The sequence below is a fragment of the Phyllobates terribilis genome, unplaced genomic scaffold, assembly GCF_046119375.1.
Source record: "Phyllobates terribilis strain yellow unplaced genomic scaffold, ASM4611937v1 Scaffold_88__1_contigs__length_6355796, whole genome shotgun sequence".
Taxonomy (NCBI): domain Eukaryota; kingdom Metazoa; phylum Chordata; class Amphibia; order Anura; family Dendrobatidae; genus Phyllobates; species Phyllobates terribilis.
This window is the reverse complement of record NW_027362848.1, coordinates 4,204,688-4,220,806: the sequence shown is the minus strand read 5'-3', so window position 1 is coordinate 4,220,806 and position 16,119 is coordinate 4,204,688. Positions and strand designations below refer to the sequence as shown.

General features: G+C 44.2%; 1 protein-coding gene across 1 annotated transcript; it reads right to left on the bottom strand.

Moving 5' to 3' along the window:
* Positions 1 to 1,110: 1,110 nt before the first annotated feature.
* LOC141197817 (uncharacterized) lies at positions 1,111 to 13,469 on the bottom strand. The gene is made up of 7 exons (XM_073662892.1): positions 13,407 to 13,469; positions 7,382 to 7,521; positions 7,148 to 7,252; positions 6,941 to 7,064; positions 6,760 to 6,857; positions 6,493 to 6,583; positions 1,111 to 2,335 (listed from the first exon to the last, which is right to left on the bottom strand). The coding sequence occupies exons 2-7, from the start codon at positions 7,457 to 7,459 to the stop codon at positions 1,311 to 1,313; spliced, it is 1,521 nt and encodes a 506-aa protein (XP_073518993.1). The 5' UTR covers positions 7,460 to 7,521; positions 13,407 to 13,469; the 3' UTR covers positions 1,111 to 1,310.
* Between the last annotated feature and the right edge of the window lie 2,650 nt (positions 13,470 to 16,119).

Sequence of the window (16,119 nt, the reverse complement as noted above, 5' to 3'; positions counted from 1 at the left end):
CACTAAGAATGGAGAAAACATAAAAAGGAGAAGAGAACTGTCTGAGGACTTGAGAACCAAAATTGTTGAAAAATATCAATAATTTCAAGGTTATAAATCCATCTTTAGAGATCCGGATGTTCCTCTGTCCAAGCTGCGCAACATAATCAATAAATTTACAACACATACAGTCAAATATGATGGAGCTTCAAAGATGTTTTGGGGTTGTTTTGCTGCCTCTGGTCAGGTACCTTGACTGTGTGCAAGGCATCATGAAATCTGAAGATTAGCAAAGGATTTTGGGGCACAATGTAGTGCCTAGTGTCAGAAAGCTGGGTCTTGGGTCTTCCAGCATGACAATGACCCCAAACATACTTCAAGAAGCACCCAGAAAATGGATGGAAACAAAGTGCTGGACAGTTCTGACCAGCAATGAATCCGGATCTAAATCCCATTGAACACCTGTGGAGAGATCTTAAAATTGCTGTTTGGAGAAAAACATTAAAATTTGAAAGTCCTCAGTGGTTGATACCATCTTTTCAGTTAGCCATTAGTCAGTAAGCTTTCGAGACTACTCTGGTCTCTTCATCAGACATGGTATAACACAAAATGTGAAGAGTCACATATTTATACACAACAGGGCACAGGAATAATGCAATAGATAAGATAAGAGACTTGAAGCAGAACTATCAACATGGGAGAGGGAGAAGCAGTTGTGGCCGTAGAAATGTTTGGCCACAAGTGAATCTATTCTGTTTTTCTTTTATTGTGTGGCGATGAGAATTCATCCTTGTTTTAAGTTTTTGCCCTGTCTCCCCTACATACAGACCCCCAGTTGGACAATCGGTACATATAATTAAGTTCATTGTGATGCAGCTGAAAGTACCAGGGATCTTGTGGTCCTGATGTGAGTTGGGAATCTTTATCTTGTCCGTGGTCATTATAAATGTACAGGTTTACATTTCCAGTTGGTGAGGATGAATTTTATAAGTTTCACCACAAAGGTGAAACTATCCTCCCGGTCAGTTTGCTTTCCCTCCAAGTACCTTTTTATTCTAACAATGTTAGGTTTCTGGGAGATTATACTCGTTCCCTTTATTTGTGGTTCTCCTTAGCTTGCCTTCTTTGCCCTTTATGAATGCATTTTTGTTTCTCACTCAGAGTTTTTGTATTTTACTTCATACTTTCCTTTCTCCTTGTTGAGAGTGTGTTGCAGCCTCCCCTCTGGTTCCACAGGAGGTATGAGAAACTCCTCAATGGCTTATTAGTTAGTTAGGTGTGTGGTGGTCTTTTTAGTTGTGCAGCTAGGGCCTTTCTAGTCTCTACAGAGACTAGTTGGGTGTAGTTGCGACATTCTCCCCTGTGTGGGTTCTCTGGTGCTTATCAAGATCCGATTTCTGGTTAAAACATTTCCCACATTCTGAACATGAAAAAGGCTTCTCCCCTGTGTGAGTTCTGTGGTGAATAATAAGATTCCATTTATTTTTAAAATATTTCCCACATTCTGAACAGGAAAAAGGCTTCTTCCCTATGTGAGTTTTGTGATGTTTGGTAAGAGTTGATTTCTCTGTAAAACATTTCCCATATTCTGAACAGGAAAATGGCTTTTCTCCTGTGTGAGTTCTCTGATGGTTGATAAGAGTTGATTTCTCTGTAAAATATTTCCCACATTCTGAACATGAAAAAAGATTCTCCCCTGTGTGAGTTCTCTGATGTTTATTAAGATATGATTTGTGTCCAAAACATTTTCCACAATCTGAACATGAAAAAGGCTTTTCCCCTGTGTGAGTTCTCTGATGTTTGATAAGATTTGATTTTGTTGCAAAAGATTTCCCACATTCTGAACAGGAAAATGGCTTCTCTCCCGTGTGAGTTCTCTGATGTACAATAAGATTTGATTTCTCTGTAAAACGTTTCCCACATTCTGAACAGGAAAATGGCTTCTCTCCTGTGTGAGTTCTCTGGTGCCTAAAAAGATCTGATTTCTGATTAAAACATCTTCCACACTTTGAACAAGAAAATCTATTCTCTGCTGTGTGAATTTTTTGAGGTTTAAGAAAAGACTTTTTGAGAGGAAAACTATTTCTATATTCTGAACGTGAAAATGGCTTCTTTGCTTTAGGAGCAGTTTGTTTTTTAATGCTTATTTTGTGACTTTGATTTTCCTTAGTAGTCGGTAATGAATCAGAAGACAGGACCTGTTTCAAAGGATCAGATGACAGATCTTTGCTGTGAAGGAATGATGGTATATCTGGAGTAATGTCATTCATTTCAATTGTATCCTGTTGGATCTGAAAATTATCTGATTTAAAAATTGAAGATATCAGCTGTCCCTCTAATCTCCTGGTACAGACATCTGCCAAGAATAAAACCAATTATTATTTTTAATAAAAAATCTTTGAATTTTATATTTTTTAACATTTCTACTTAAATTGTCCGTAAAAAGGCAAGTTATATAAAAAAAATTCACTTATTCACCAGAACAATGACTGTCTAATAGAAAACCTCATAGGCTGGATCAGTAAAGCGTGGTGTTCAACTGTTTTTTCATTCTGCCTCCCAAATATGGAATAAAAAGCCACCAAATGATGTTATGTAGGCAAAAAGAATACCAATAAAAACTTCTACTTATCTGACAAAAAACAAGTCTCCACTCAGATCCATCATCTGTCAGTGGAAAAACAGAGGTTTCCACATTATTAGTGGCTTAAAGGCTCTTGAAAAGCAACATGGCTTCCATAACCCAATCCAGCAATATCTGCTCTTCCAAAGTCAGATATCCTTCTCGCTTCTGAGCTTTGCAGTAGTTTATGTGCCTAAATCTCATTTATTATCCATGTATTTGACATTACTATAATGAGAAGAACCCACTTAATTGATGGTGTGTGTCTCCTGGAGCACAATCTGGGCACTATGTGTTGGGTAATGAAATTATATATTTGCAGTTTTCACTCTCCAACATCCACTGCGTGCTAATTTCCGGAAAGTGCCTGTGGAGTCAAAATAGTCACTTCTCCTATAGATTAATTCACTGAGGGTTATAATTTCCAAAATGGAGTCACTTTATGAGGATTTCTACTGCTCTGGTTTTCTGCCATTTTGTTATATTAGGGCTTCTGCAAAAGGTGTATCCCATCTCCTCTGGGACATCTACTTCTCCTCCTGCTTCGACTTGTGTGACGTCTGCTTTTGTCACCAGGCACCGTCTTATTCATTCTGCAGGCGGCGCTGGTGATGGAAGAGACGTCAGAACCAGAAGCTCTGGGCGGCGAAGGCTCTGTTAAGCCACTAAGATTAGGATTACTGGGACCAATAGTACCATCCAGTCTGGCAGTATGGGTGTATGTGCTGTCCAGCTGGAGTAATCTGCTCCCTGCTTCAGCCATTTGGAGAGAACCACACCCTACTAAAGCTGAAGGCATATTGCCGGAAGCTGCCAGATACAGCCTTGTTCTCCTCTGGTTCAGTCCTCTGTGCTCAGCTCCCGGCTTGTGTATTTCTTTCCTGTTGTGACCCCGGCCCATTTACTGACTACTCGTGTCTTCTGAGTTTGTATTTTCTCTATCCTTTTGGTTCTGACCCGGCTACCTGACTATTCTTCTTCCGATCTCACTCCACAGAACAGCAGGTAACACCGTGGCCCAAGCCTAGGGATCTCTGTGTTAGTCCAGATCCATGTAGAGGGGTTAAAGGATGATGAGCAAAGTAATTTGTGTTTATGACGTAAATTTATGAAGTAATTTATGTCCTCCCTCTGTCTAAAACTGAATCTGTCAAAAACTGAACTACTCGTCTTTCCTCCCTCCACTAACCTACCTATGCCCGATATTGCCATTTCCGCTTATGGCTCAACCATTACTCCCCAGCAACAAGCCCGCTATCTTGGGGTCATTTTTGACTCCGACCTTTCCTTCACTCCTCACATCAAATTACTCGCTCGTTCATGTCATCTACACCTCAAAAACATCTCAAGAATCAGGACTTTTCTAACCTTTGACTTGGCAAAAACTCTTACTGTAGCTCTTATACATTCTCGTCTGGACTACTGCAACTCCCTCTTATTAAACTCTCCCCTCTCCAATCCGTCCTTAACGCAGCAGCCAGGATCATATTACTCGCCAACCGCTACACCGATGCCTCTTCCCTGTGCCAGTCATTGCATTGGTTACCCATCCAATATAGAGTTCAATTTAAAATTACCACGCTTACCCACAAAGCGCTCCATGCTTCAGTACCCCCCTACATCTCCTCCCTTGTCTCAGTCTACCACCCTACACGTGGCCTCCGTTCTGCCAGTGACTTAAAACTAAAATCCTCCATAATCCGAACTTCCCACTCGTGTCTCCAAGATTTCTCGCGTGCTGCGCCAATTCTTTGAAATGCACTACCCAGGACAGTTCGATTAATTCACAATACCCACAGTTTCAAGTGGACCCTAAAAACTCATTTCTTTAGACTGGCGTATCGCCTCCACACACTATCTGTCCATCCCAGTTGTCCGTCCCAGTTTTCCCCCAAATTAAAATCTTCCTCAAGTTCAGGTTCATACCAACCATGCACATAATAGCCTCGGTCAGGGCTGCACACATACTGGCAGGCGACCAGTCCATGTATTATTTATCCTATTTAGTATATCAAGGCTGCATTATACAATATATGTACATTCTACCTTTTGTGTCTCCCCCAGTTCCTCATAGACTATAAGCTTGCGAGCAGGGCCCTAACTCCTTTCAATATGAGATATGCTTATTCTGTATTGTTTGTATAATTTCCCCCTAAAATTTGTAAAGTGCTGCGGAATATGTTGGCGCTATAAAAATAAAAAAAATTATTATTATTATTAATTTGTGCAATCTGTAAACGGGTTAGATAAGGCAAGCCTATTCGTGGTGGCCATCTTTTGAGCTTCCAGGTGACCATGAACAGCGTCCCCAATACATTGTGTCTGCGAACTATTCCAGCAAGATCTGCATTCAAATAGCTAAATGGCGCTCCTGCCCTTCTTAACCTGCCATGTGCCCAGACAGTAGTGTACAACCGTATATAGGGGATTGTCAGATTCAAAAGAAGTTGGAAAATAATTTGTAAGGTCCATTTGTTTCTTATTATCCTTTATGAAGAATTCCAAAGTTATCACCACATAAAGTGATTTGAAAAATGGGGCCTGATTAGAAACACAAAACTGGCTGCAGGAAGGGGTTAAATCAGAGGATTACAAAGTCAAAAACTGTGACTATAGACAATAAAACATCTACTGAAATGATCAAACTCAACAGTCTTCATCAGAGAAAAATGAGTAACTAGTGGTGAAACCTCTCCGTGGTAATTGGAGTATGGGGCTCGGTGGCTCTTGGCAATCTAAACTATCGTAAGGGACAATATTTTCTGTCAGATGAGTTTCAAGAAGAAATATTAGACATTTAAAGTGAACTTTTTATAATAGTGCAGAGCTGAGGCGTCTTAAATTTAGATCTCGGGCATTTGGAAGAGGCAATGGAGACCTTTTTGAAAGACTACCAGGGAGTTACAGACTCACATAAGTGAGGCCGGCCGATCCCACCACAATGAACCTGTAAAAAAAGAAAGAATATAAAAACACTAAACCGGAGTCACACTCATTTATGGCGGACCATTGGAGCTACTATGAGTTCTGACCAGGAGAGTAGAGAATGTATTAGTGCCCCCATTTCAGGAGAGATTGTGCAGTAATCTGAATTTATTAGGATTGAAAACATAATGGAATTTATGACGTGGAGTGAATCCATGAAACCAGGGCTGGAGCCAACACATCTCCTGCAGGCGTGAATAAATGTATATTACAGCCATCAGCCACGCACAGCTTAGAGATATATCATGGCACAGGTGTAATGTTTTCTGTATAGTTTATCACAATCCTGTTTGAAGTTAGTTGGTTTTAAAAGAAATTGAACAGTCAGGATAAAGGGAAACTCTGTTGTTATTGTACAGAAATTCACACGTGTCCCTCACTGCACATTTAATGTTGTTGATCAAAAAAGTGAAGTTTGGCCAGAAAGACTGGACCAGGTCTTGTAGGGACCATATGAGCACATTCAGCAGCACAGAAGAGGGAGAAGGTAGATTCATCCAATAAGATATCAGGGATCTAGGAAGCCAACAGCATCATTACCCTCCGCTTTCTCTTAGAGGCCCATCATAATATTTTTCTTCAAGTGATTTTCTAATTTGTCAGCACATTCTACGTACGCTGTCATTTAGCTTTGTAGTTTACAGACCTGGGCAGGTAACGGTCAGCATCATCTAATCTCAGGGGGTAGGTGGATCTTCCAGGTTGTAAGTGCTATACAAAAGGGCTTTCACAATTTTCGCAAGTAATTTGAACATTTTCGGATGGAGGAGAATGCTGTCGTCTAGCGGCAAAATGGTGATCACACGATTGTGATACGGCCGGACTACACCACCGATAAAGCAGCCACAGACAGGGACTGAGAAGAATTTGTGACGACTTCTCTGTATTTAGTGGTTACTACTCACCTGGGTAGTCATATGTAGGAATCTCCTCTTTACACTGCTCATCACCCCTCACATATATCTCTGTAATATTAATATGGGTCAGATCTTCACACTGAAACAAATATTGTAAAAGTCACAAACAGACAGAGAAGTCACATCTATGATCAGCTCTAATCCTGCCATCTCCACCGTTCTCATTACACAAATATAAAACAAGACTGAACACAAGACCTTCACAGCCGTCTACACATCATAGGGGAGATCTCATGACACCTTCTCTTCAACTACCTGATGATCCTGAGGAACATTGGGATCTTCTTGTTTACAGTCATGTGGAAGAAGAGGACGGGGACATCTCTCTGGCGTTGTCAACTTACTGGATAGATCTGGAGAAAACACATGCAAGGACTGAATTCATTCTTTACATACAGATAATTATAGGCCGCGTGTATTTAGTCCTGTCTATTACCTGGTGATGTGAGGGGCTGGGGAACCTCCATCATGACGTCCTTGTACAGATCTTTGCGCCCTTCTAAATATTCCCACTCCTCCATGGAAAAATAGACGGCGACATCCTGACACCTTATAGGAACCTGACACATACAATGATACAGTCATCTCCCCGATCCCTTCATAGTGTTACTGTTTAATGTCCCAGCATTCCCAGCAGTGTCACCTCTCCAGTCAGCAGCTCAATCATCTTGTAGGTGAGTTCTAGGATCTTCTGGTCATTGATGTCCTCATGTATCAGGGGGTGAGGTGGAGGCCCCGTGATTAATCTCTGGTTATGGAGAGACACATTAATAAAACTCACTCCAGACATTTCCAGAGCCCTCGCCTCTCCAGTTCTGTCCATCTGTTATTCCCATATATAAGAATGATGTAATGTGACGTCATCAGAATCTCTCACCTCTCCAGTAAGCCGAAAGAGGATCTCTAGGGTGAGGTGTAATAACCTCTCCGCCATCTTGTCTCTGCCCATATCCATCTGTGATAGGTAAATCAGGAAAATTCTCTTATATAGAATATCTCCACTGAGAGGATCGGAAACTGCAGAGAGATGATGAGCAGATGTAACATCATAAAAATCCTGTGTAATAATACAACTATTGGAGATAATGAGGGGAAACATATAAGGAGATTTATTATTTTACAGAATTTTGTTTTTTTTCCTTTACATCTAGTAATAAAACCTTTATATTTTAGGCCACAGACAACAAGCAGTTTCTTCCTCGGAGACTGCAGCTGAATACGTTTCTCATAGACTCATCTTCCATAACGCTAATTCTCGTCTAATTTTCTGACACTGGAATTGACATTGAGAATAACCTCGGCACTCAATGGTTCTTATAGAAAACATTTTTTTTAATGCAGTCCAAAAACAAAAGTAAACGTTTCGGTTGACCTGAGGACATTGCTGCATTGACGACAATGGAGACATGGGAATGTGCCCATTTTGGGATTCTGCAAGAACCATTGTTTAGGACCTTGGTGCGCTGTGCCCAAATCGGCACATACCAGAGAGTCTGTAATATTGATTGCTCTCTTAAAACACGGTAGGAAGGGTTGTTGGAACGCAGGGATCGTGGGATAGCCAGTTTGTAAGATGTTCCTGTGTTTCCTAATGGTTTTATGTAAGATGTAGGTGAAGGGGTGGAACGTGTGAACGAAGGGGATTCTGTCCTTAGTGTTTGGACGATCAGTTCTGGAATACAACGCCTGGGGATGCAAGAAGCTAGGTGGATAGCCTCGTTCAGTGAATTTGGTTATCATTTCTTGTAACCTCTGATTGCGGATAGTTTCACTGGACACTATCTGTTTGACCCTCTGAAATTGTGATGTAGGTATAGATTTATTCATCGACATTGGATGATTGCTAGAAAAGTGTAATAGGCCATAGCGATCGGTGGGCTTGGAATAGAGGTCAGTTGTTAGGTGGCCCTGTGTATCCTTGATCCTTGGAAACTAACACTGCTTGAATCATATGTCATGGTGAAGCTCAAATCTGGCCATGCGGAGTTCAGTGTGGAGAAAAACCTCTAAAGATTCTAAGGGACCCCCCCATATGCAAAAGATGTCGTCTATGAAACGTTTCCAGAGAATGGAATGTTCTTGAAAAAGTGGATTAGAGTAGACCACCTGACTCTCGAAAGCTGACAAGAAGCAATTTGCATATTGGGGGGGCCACATTGGTGCCCATCACTGTGCCCTTCACCGAAAAGCCTTAATAGGGAGTATGACCTACTGGCCTTTATATAAGGTTTTTTTATGCTTGGAGTTTGGTTCTCATTGAACAATTGGTATAAAGAAACTTGTCACCCAGGGATCTTATGTGACCCTATGTTAAAATGTATTTTACATTTGGAAATGTGGTCTTCAATTTGAATAGGTCAATAATATACATGTTTTGATCTCCATATCCTACTCAAATATTGTCTCCTTTATTGCAGATTATTCCTCTCTGACACATTCTTGTCCACTCTCCTGGATTCTTCTCCACTCCATCAAAGGCTCTGGCTCATGCCCATGGGGTCTTATGCTCTATACTGGTGGAATGCACGTTCTCTCACTGGCACTCAAACTTCCGGCTCACTGGAAAGCATTTACACCGGCTTGTGGAACGCACAGCTTCCTGGGAGAAGCGCGTCACTTCCCGTGACATCACACGTGCACTTCCGGAGTTCACACTATACAGCCCTGTAGGATTGGCAGCGATAGGTCAGCCGCCCTCACTAATCCCGCCCCCCACCTTTAGATATCATCCTGCCCCTAACAACGCACACAGCACCAGGAACTAGCGGTGGACACCGCATTCCTCTAAACCACTACGTGCAGCACCACTTTACAGTGGGTACGGAAAGTATTCAGACCCCTTTAAATTGTTCACTCTGTTTCATTGCAGCCATTTGGTAAATTCTAAAAAGTTCATTTTTTTCTCATTAATGTACACTTTGCACCCCATCTTGACTGAAAAAAAACAAATGTAGATTTTTTTTTAAATTTATTAAAAAAGAAAAACTGAAATATCACAAGGTCATAAGTATTCAGACCCTTTGCTCAGACACTCATATTTAAATCACATGCTGTCCATTTCCTTGTGATCCTTCTTGAAATGGTTCTACTCCTTCATAGGAGTCCAACTGTGTTTAATTAACCTGATAGGACTTCATTTGGAAAGGCACACACCTGTCTATATAAGACCTCACAGATCACATCAGACCAAATGAGAATCATGAGCTCAAAGGAACTGCCCAAGGAGCTCAGAGACAGAATTGTGGCAAGGCACAGATCTAGCCAAGGTTACAAAAGAATTTCTGCATTACTCAAGGTTCACAGTGGCCTCCATAATCCTTAAATGGAAGAGGTTTGGGACCATCAGAAGCCTTCCTAGACCTGGCCGTTCAGCCAAACTGACCAAACGTGGGAGAAGAGCCTCGGTGAGAGAGGTAAAGAATAACCCCAAAATCACTGTGGCTCAGCTCCAGAGATGCAGTAGGGAGATGGGAGAAATTTCCACAAAGTCTGGGGTGCAGAGTGTACTTTAATGAGAAACAAAATGAACTGTTTAGAATTTACCAAATGGCTGCAATGAAACAAAGAGTGAGAAAAATTTAAAGGGGTCTGAATACTTTCCGTACCCACTGTATATAGAATGGAGCCGGTCTACAATAATGTACTGCGTCTGCGCTACTTCTCATGAGCTAGAAGTCCGATAATGTCCATCCCCTAGTGTGCATGTGTTTACACTGAAACGCCAGATAAACTGATTCCCACCGTGCCAGTAGTACCCGGGACTGCGTATGCCCGTAGTTGTGTTACACGCTGAAGCACATCTAGAATCATTCTGAGACTGCGCATGTCCATAAGCATGAGTTCCACGCTGAAGCGCATAATGGATTTGGATTGCATTTCACCAATATAGAAAAGTCCTGTCTCTGAGGTCAGCGTCATGGGAGACTAAAAACAAGTACTGCACATCCTCCCATCATGCAATAGGCATGTAGATCTACTTTATCACTACATAAAATATGGGATGATGGCCAAAGTATATTCCTAAATGGTCAAATTTGACCCCTATTACACAATTAGAAATACACAAGGAACCCACACTTGTTAGTTACTTAATAGTATAAGTGGGATATAACTGATAAGAAATAATTCTGATATAGAAACTCAGATATCTCGATGAAGTACAACAATATGTGAACCCCATTCACAGGGAACAATGAATGAACAATGACAGTAGCAATGAATAGAGTATAAAATCCAAAAATGTAACCCAGAATGGGGCTGTATTCACACAAAACAGGCATAGGAAATTTGCTCATTCAGTCCCTTAGGGTCTAGTGAATCCAATCTGGAAATCCACTCACTTTCCTTTTTGAGGATACATCTATTGAGATCACCCCCTCTCACATTGGGTTTAAACTCAATGATACAAAAGGAGATGTCTCCGGTTTCAACTCGATGTACACTGTTCATGTGTCTCGCTAATGGGGTGTCCCGACCTTGGCATATATCGCCCAGATGCTACCCCACCTTACTCCTAGATTCCCTCTTGACCTTGCCTACATAATCTAGGGGCAGGTGCATGTGGCCATATATACAAGTCCCGAGGTTTTACAGTTGGAATAATCCCTCTGAACAATGGTTTTACCAGTAGAGGAACAAGATTTACATGGTCTCATCCAATTACACGTGCAACATTCTCCACATCTAAAGAAACCGCAGACTCTTCTATCTAGCCAAGTCCCTTTGGTTTTTTATAGACACTATGCACTAAATGGTCCCTAACTGACTGACCAATTCTGAAAGTTATTGTGGGAGTAGATCACACAGCACCCTCAGGTCCGCGTCGGCCACAAGTACATCCTAGTGTTTTCTGAGGATATTAAAGATACCGTTACTCAGTTCCTATTACCCTTGTTATCCCATCTTTTTCTTGCTCTCTTGGTTAGGTATGGAGGACTGTCTGTCTCTCCTGTTTTTCTGCAAACAATCGTGCGGAATCTAAACTGTACTGTGGGTACCTTTTTCCATGAATCTGGTGTTAATGTCTATTGTCTGAATATTAAAATCTGTGACATTAGAACAGTTCCTTCTCAACTGTAAAAATTGGCCCTTGGGTATTCTCTTTTTCAGTGGGATGGGGTGGTGGCTATCCCATTTCAATAGTTTATTAGTGCTTGTAGGTTTATGGTAGATGAGTGTCCCTAGGGTCCCATCCCGTTATTTCTAGATTAGTACATCCAGGAAAGGCAACTGGTAATAATTAAACTCAGATGTAAATCTAAGGCCATCGCTATTGATATTGAGTTCCCTGACAAATGCAAGAAACTGTTCACTCTTCCTTGACCAGATGATAAAAATGTGGTCAATATATCTATACTGTACCCCAATATATGGATGTCATCACTTATGATCATCCCTGAATATTGTGGTTTCCTCCCACCAGCCCAGGAAGAGGTTATCATACGAGGGGGCACAGGGGCTCCCCATCGCAGTACCGCTGAGCTCGGGGGAAGTACTTCCTGTCAAAAAGAAAGAAGTTAAGAGTAAGAGTGAATTTTAGAAGATCCTCCATGAAGTCATTATGTCTGCTACACTCTATTGATCTCGATTTCAAGAAATGTCTTACTCCTCTGATATCATCCTCGTGCGGTATATTACTGTACAAAGCCTCGATATCTAGTAAGGCCTGCTCCCCTACATGCATGTATACATGCTCGAGGGTCTACATGTAGGGGAGCAGGCAGAAGGAAACCCATTTTCCAGAAGAATCATTCCAAGTGCAGGACCTCAGGCGATACTGGGGGAACATTATACTGTGTGGGGGCATCATACATACTGCATAAGGGGCATAATGGGGGCATCATACATCCTGCATAAGGGGCATAATGGGGGCATTACACTGTGTGGGGGCATCATACATCCTGTATAAGGGGCATAATGGGGGCATTACACTGTGTGGGGGCATCATACATCCTGCATAAGGGGCATAATGGGGGCATTACACTGTGTGGGGGCATCATACATCCTGTATAAGGGGCATAATGGGGGAATTACACTGTGTGGGGGCATCATACAGCCTGTATAAGGGGCATTACACTGTGTGGGGGCATCATACATACTGCATAAGGGGCATAATGGGGGCATTACACTGTGTGGGGGCATCATACATACTGCATAAGGGGCATAATGGGGGCATTACACTGTGTGGCGGCATCATACATCCTGCATAAGGGGCATAATGGGGGCATTACACTGTGTGGGGGGCATCATACATCCTGCATAAGGGGCATAATGGGGCATTACACTGTGGGGGGATCATACATCCTGCATAAGGGGCATAATGGGGGCATTACACTGTGGGGGCATCATACATACTGTATAAGGGGCATAATGGGGGCATTACACTGTGTGGGGGCATCATACATCCTGTATAAGGGGCATAATGGGGGCATTACACTGTGTGGGGGGCATCATACATCCTGCATAAGGGGCATAATGGGGGCATTACACTGTGTGGGGGCATCATACATCCTGTATAAGGGGCATAATGGGGGCATTACACTGTGTGGGGGGCATCATACATCCTGCATAAGGGGCATAATGGGGGCATTACACTGTGTGGGGGGCATCATACATCCTGCATAAGGGGCATAATGGGGGCATTACACTGTGTGGGGCATCATACATACTGTATAAGGGGCATAATGGGGACATTACACTGTGGGGCCAGTAAAGGGGTCCTGTACTATGAGAACAATACGTTTCCTCCCTTCCTGTCTCCATAGTTGGGTCGTATGTATCTATTACAGGAAACAGAACAAAAACCTTATGATTCTTATAAAGGGGCAACACAAGACCCCAAAAGAGTCTCCGTGCTGAAGGGGTTAATGCCCCCTGCGCCCAGTAATGGGGTCTCCACATACCTCCACCTGCAGAGCCGCCACCACATATATGGCTGCTCTGTGCGCACAGGAGCTGTGATGAGGTCACAGGAGGGGAGGAGTCAGGGGTCACATGATCAGGGGCCTCAGTGGATGCAGGACTCTGCTGTGCTGGTTGTCATGGTGCTGGATGAGCTGCAGTTTATGTGTGGGGTCAGGAGGGGTTTACAGTGTGGATGTAGCAGAGCCGTGTGTGTACGAGGTGTACGGAGCAGAGCTGCGTGTGTACGAGGTGTACGGAGCGGAGCCGCGTGTGTACGAGGTGTACGGAGCGGAGCCGCGTGTGTACGAGGTGTACGGAGCAGAGCCGCGTGTGTACGAGGTGTACGGAGCAGAGCCGCGTGTGTACGAGGTGTACGGAGCAGAGCCGTGTGTGTACGAGGTGTACGGAGCAGAGCCGCGTGTGTACGAGGTGTACGGAGCGGAGCAGCGCGTGTACGAGGTGTAGGGAGCGGAGCCGCGCGTGTACGAGGTGTACGGAGCGGAGCCGCGCGTGTACGAGGTGTACGGAGCAGAGCCGCGTGTGTACGAGGTGTACGGAGCAGAGCCGCGTGTGTACGAGGTGTACGGAGCAGAGCCGCGTGTGTACGAGGTGTACGGAGCAGAGCCGCGTGTGTACGAGGAGTACGGAGCAGAGCCGCGTGTGTACGAGGTGTACGGAGCAGAGCCGCGTGTGTACGAGGTGTACGGAGCAGAGCCGCGTGTGTACGAGGTGTACGGAGCAGAGCCGCGTGTGTACGAGGTGTACGGAGCAGAGCCGCGTGTGTACGAGGTGTACGGAGCAGAGCCGTGTGTGTACGAGGAGTGCGGAGCCGCGTGTGTACGAGGTGTACGGAGCGGAGCCGCGCGTGTACGAGGCGTGCGGGGCGGAGCCGCGCGTGTACGAGGCGTGCGGGGTGGAGCCGCGCGTGTACGGGGCGGAGCCGTGCGTGTACGAGGTGTGCGGAGCCATGTGTTTGAGGTGTATGGAGCCGAGCCGTGTGTACGGAGCGGAGCCATGTGTGTACGAGGTGTACGGAGCGGAGCCGCGTGTGTACGAAGTGTATGGAGCGGAGCCGCGTGTGTACGAGGTGTACGGATCGGAGCCATGTGTGTATGAGGTGTACGGAGCGGAGGCGCGCATGTACGAGGTGTGCGGAGCCATGTATTTGAGGTGTATGGAGCAGAGCCGTGTGTACGGAGCAGAGCCGTGTGTACGAGGTGTGAGGAGCCATGTGTTTGAGGTGTACGGAGCGGAGCCGTGTGTGTACAAGGTGTACGGAGCAGAGCCGTGTGTGTACGAGGTGTACGGAGCGGAGGCACTCATGTACGAGGTGTGCGGAGCCATGTGTTTGAGGTGTATTGAGCAGAGCCGTGTGTACGGAGCAGAGCCGTGTGTACGAGGTGTGAGGAGCCATGTGTTTGAGGTGTACGGAGCGGAGCCGTGTGTGTACAAGGTGTACGGAGCAGAGCCGTGTGTGTACGAGGTGTACGGAGCGGAGGCACTCATGTACGAGGTGTGCGGAGCCATGTGTTTGAGGTGTATTGAGCAGAGCCGTGTGTACGGAGCGGAGCCGCGTGTGTACGAGGTGTACAGAGCGGAGGCATATGTGTATGAGGTGTGCGGAGCCTTGTGTTTGAGGTGTATGGAGCGGAGCTTCGTGTGTGCGAGGTGTCCGGAGCGGAGCCGCGTGTGTACAAGGTGTATGGAGCGGAGCCGCGTGTGTACGAGGTGTGAGGAGTGGAGCCGCGTGTGTACGAGGTGTATGGAGCGGAGGCACGCATGTACGAGGTGTGCGGAGCCATGTGTTTGAGGTGTATTGAACAGAGCCGTGTGTACGGAGCGGAGCTGCGTGTGTACGACGTGTACGGGGAGGAGCTGCCCACTTACTAAAGACTATGATACTTTTCCATCACTGTTACAAATATAACGCTTACATTGGAGTAAGAGTACAGTGAGGATAGGAAGGAAAGCAATATTGAATTGTGTGGATAAAACAAAATCTTGTTTAAAGTTCATTCAAAAGTGGTTACAAAAATACGGAAAAAATAGTTCATAGCACAGAAAGAAGTATTAGGTTATAAGAGAGGAAACAACATTCATAAGTTCTTAAGTATACAGCATGAGATGGTCCGTGGTGGAGATTCTCAAGGTATGAGACATCTGCCCATTCATGTCTGCCTCTGCTTATATACCATCTCGCCTCATAGACATACATTGGAGATTATTTTTACAGTTTCATGACCCAATATCGCGACTTTCTGGTATATTAGTAACTTCTACCATGTTAGAACAAAACTAGTAACTCATGGAATATGCCTTTTGACTACGTGCACATTTACCTTGTGTTGGTATATTTTAAACATATGGCTAGTGACCTTTAAAGGATCATTAGTTATCTCCAAATAACCCATATAGACCAGAGTCCTATAGGTTTGACGTACAGAACAGGTGTCTCTGCCAAGGTTCCCAGAATAACTGCAATCTTTCTCTAGAATATTTGAAACTAAGCAAGGCTCGAACCAGAACTTTAAAGCTTATGTATATACTTTTATCATTAGAGATTAATATTTTACAGTCCCCCCCTGATTATGATTTAAGAAATATCATAATCAATCCTAAACTCAGACTGTGGGGACCCCCAACCAAACCCAGACGCTCAGCCCCCCTACCGCCACCCCTTCCTTAACACTACAATAATGTAACTCTTACAAC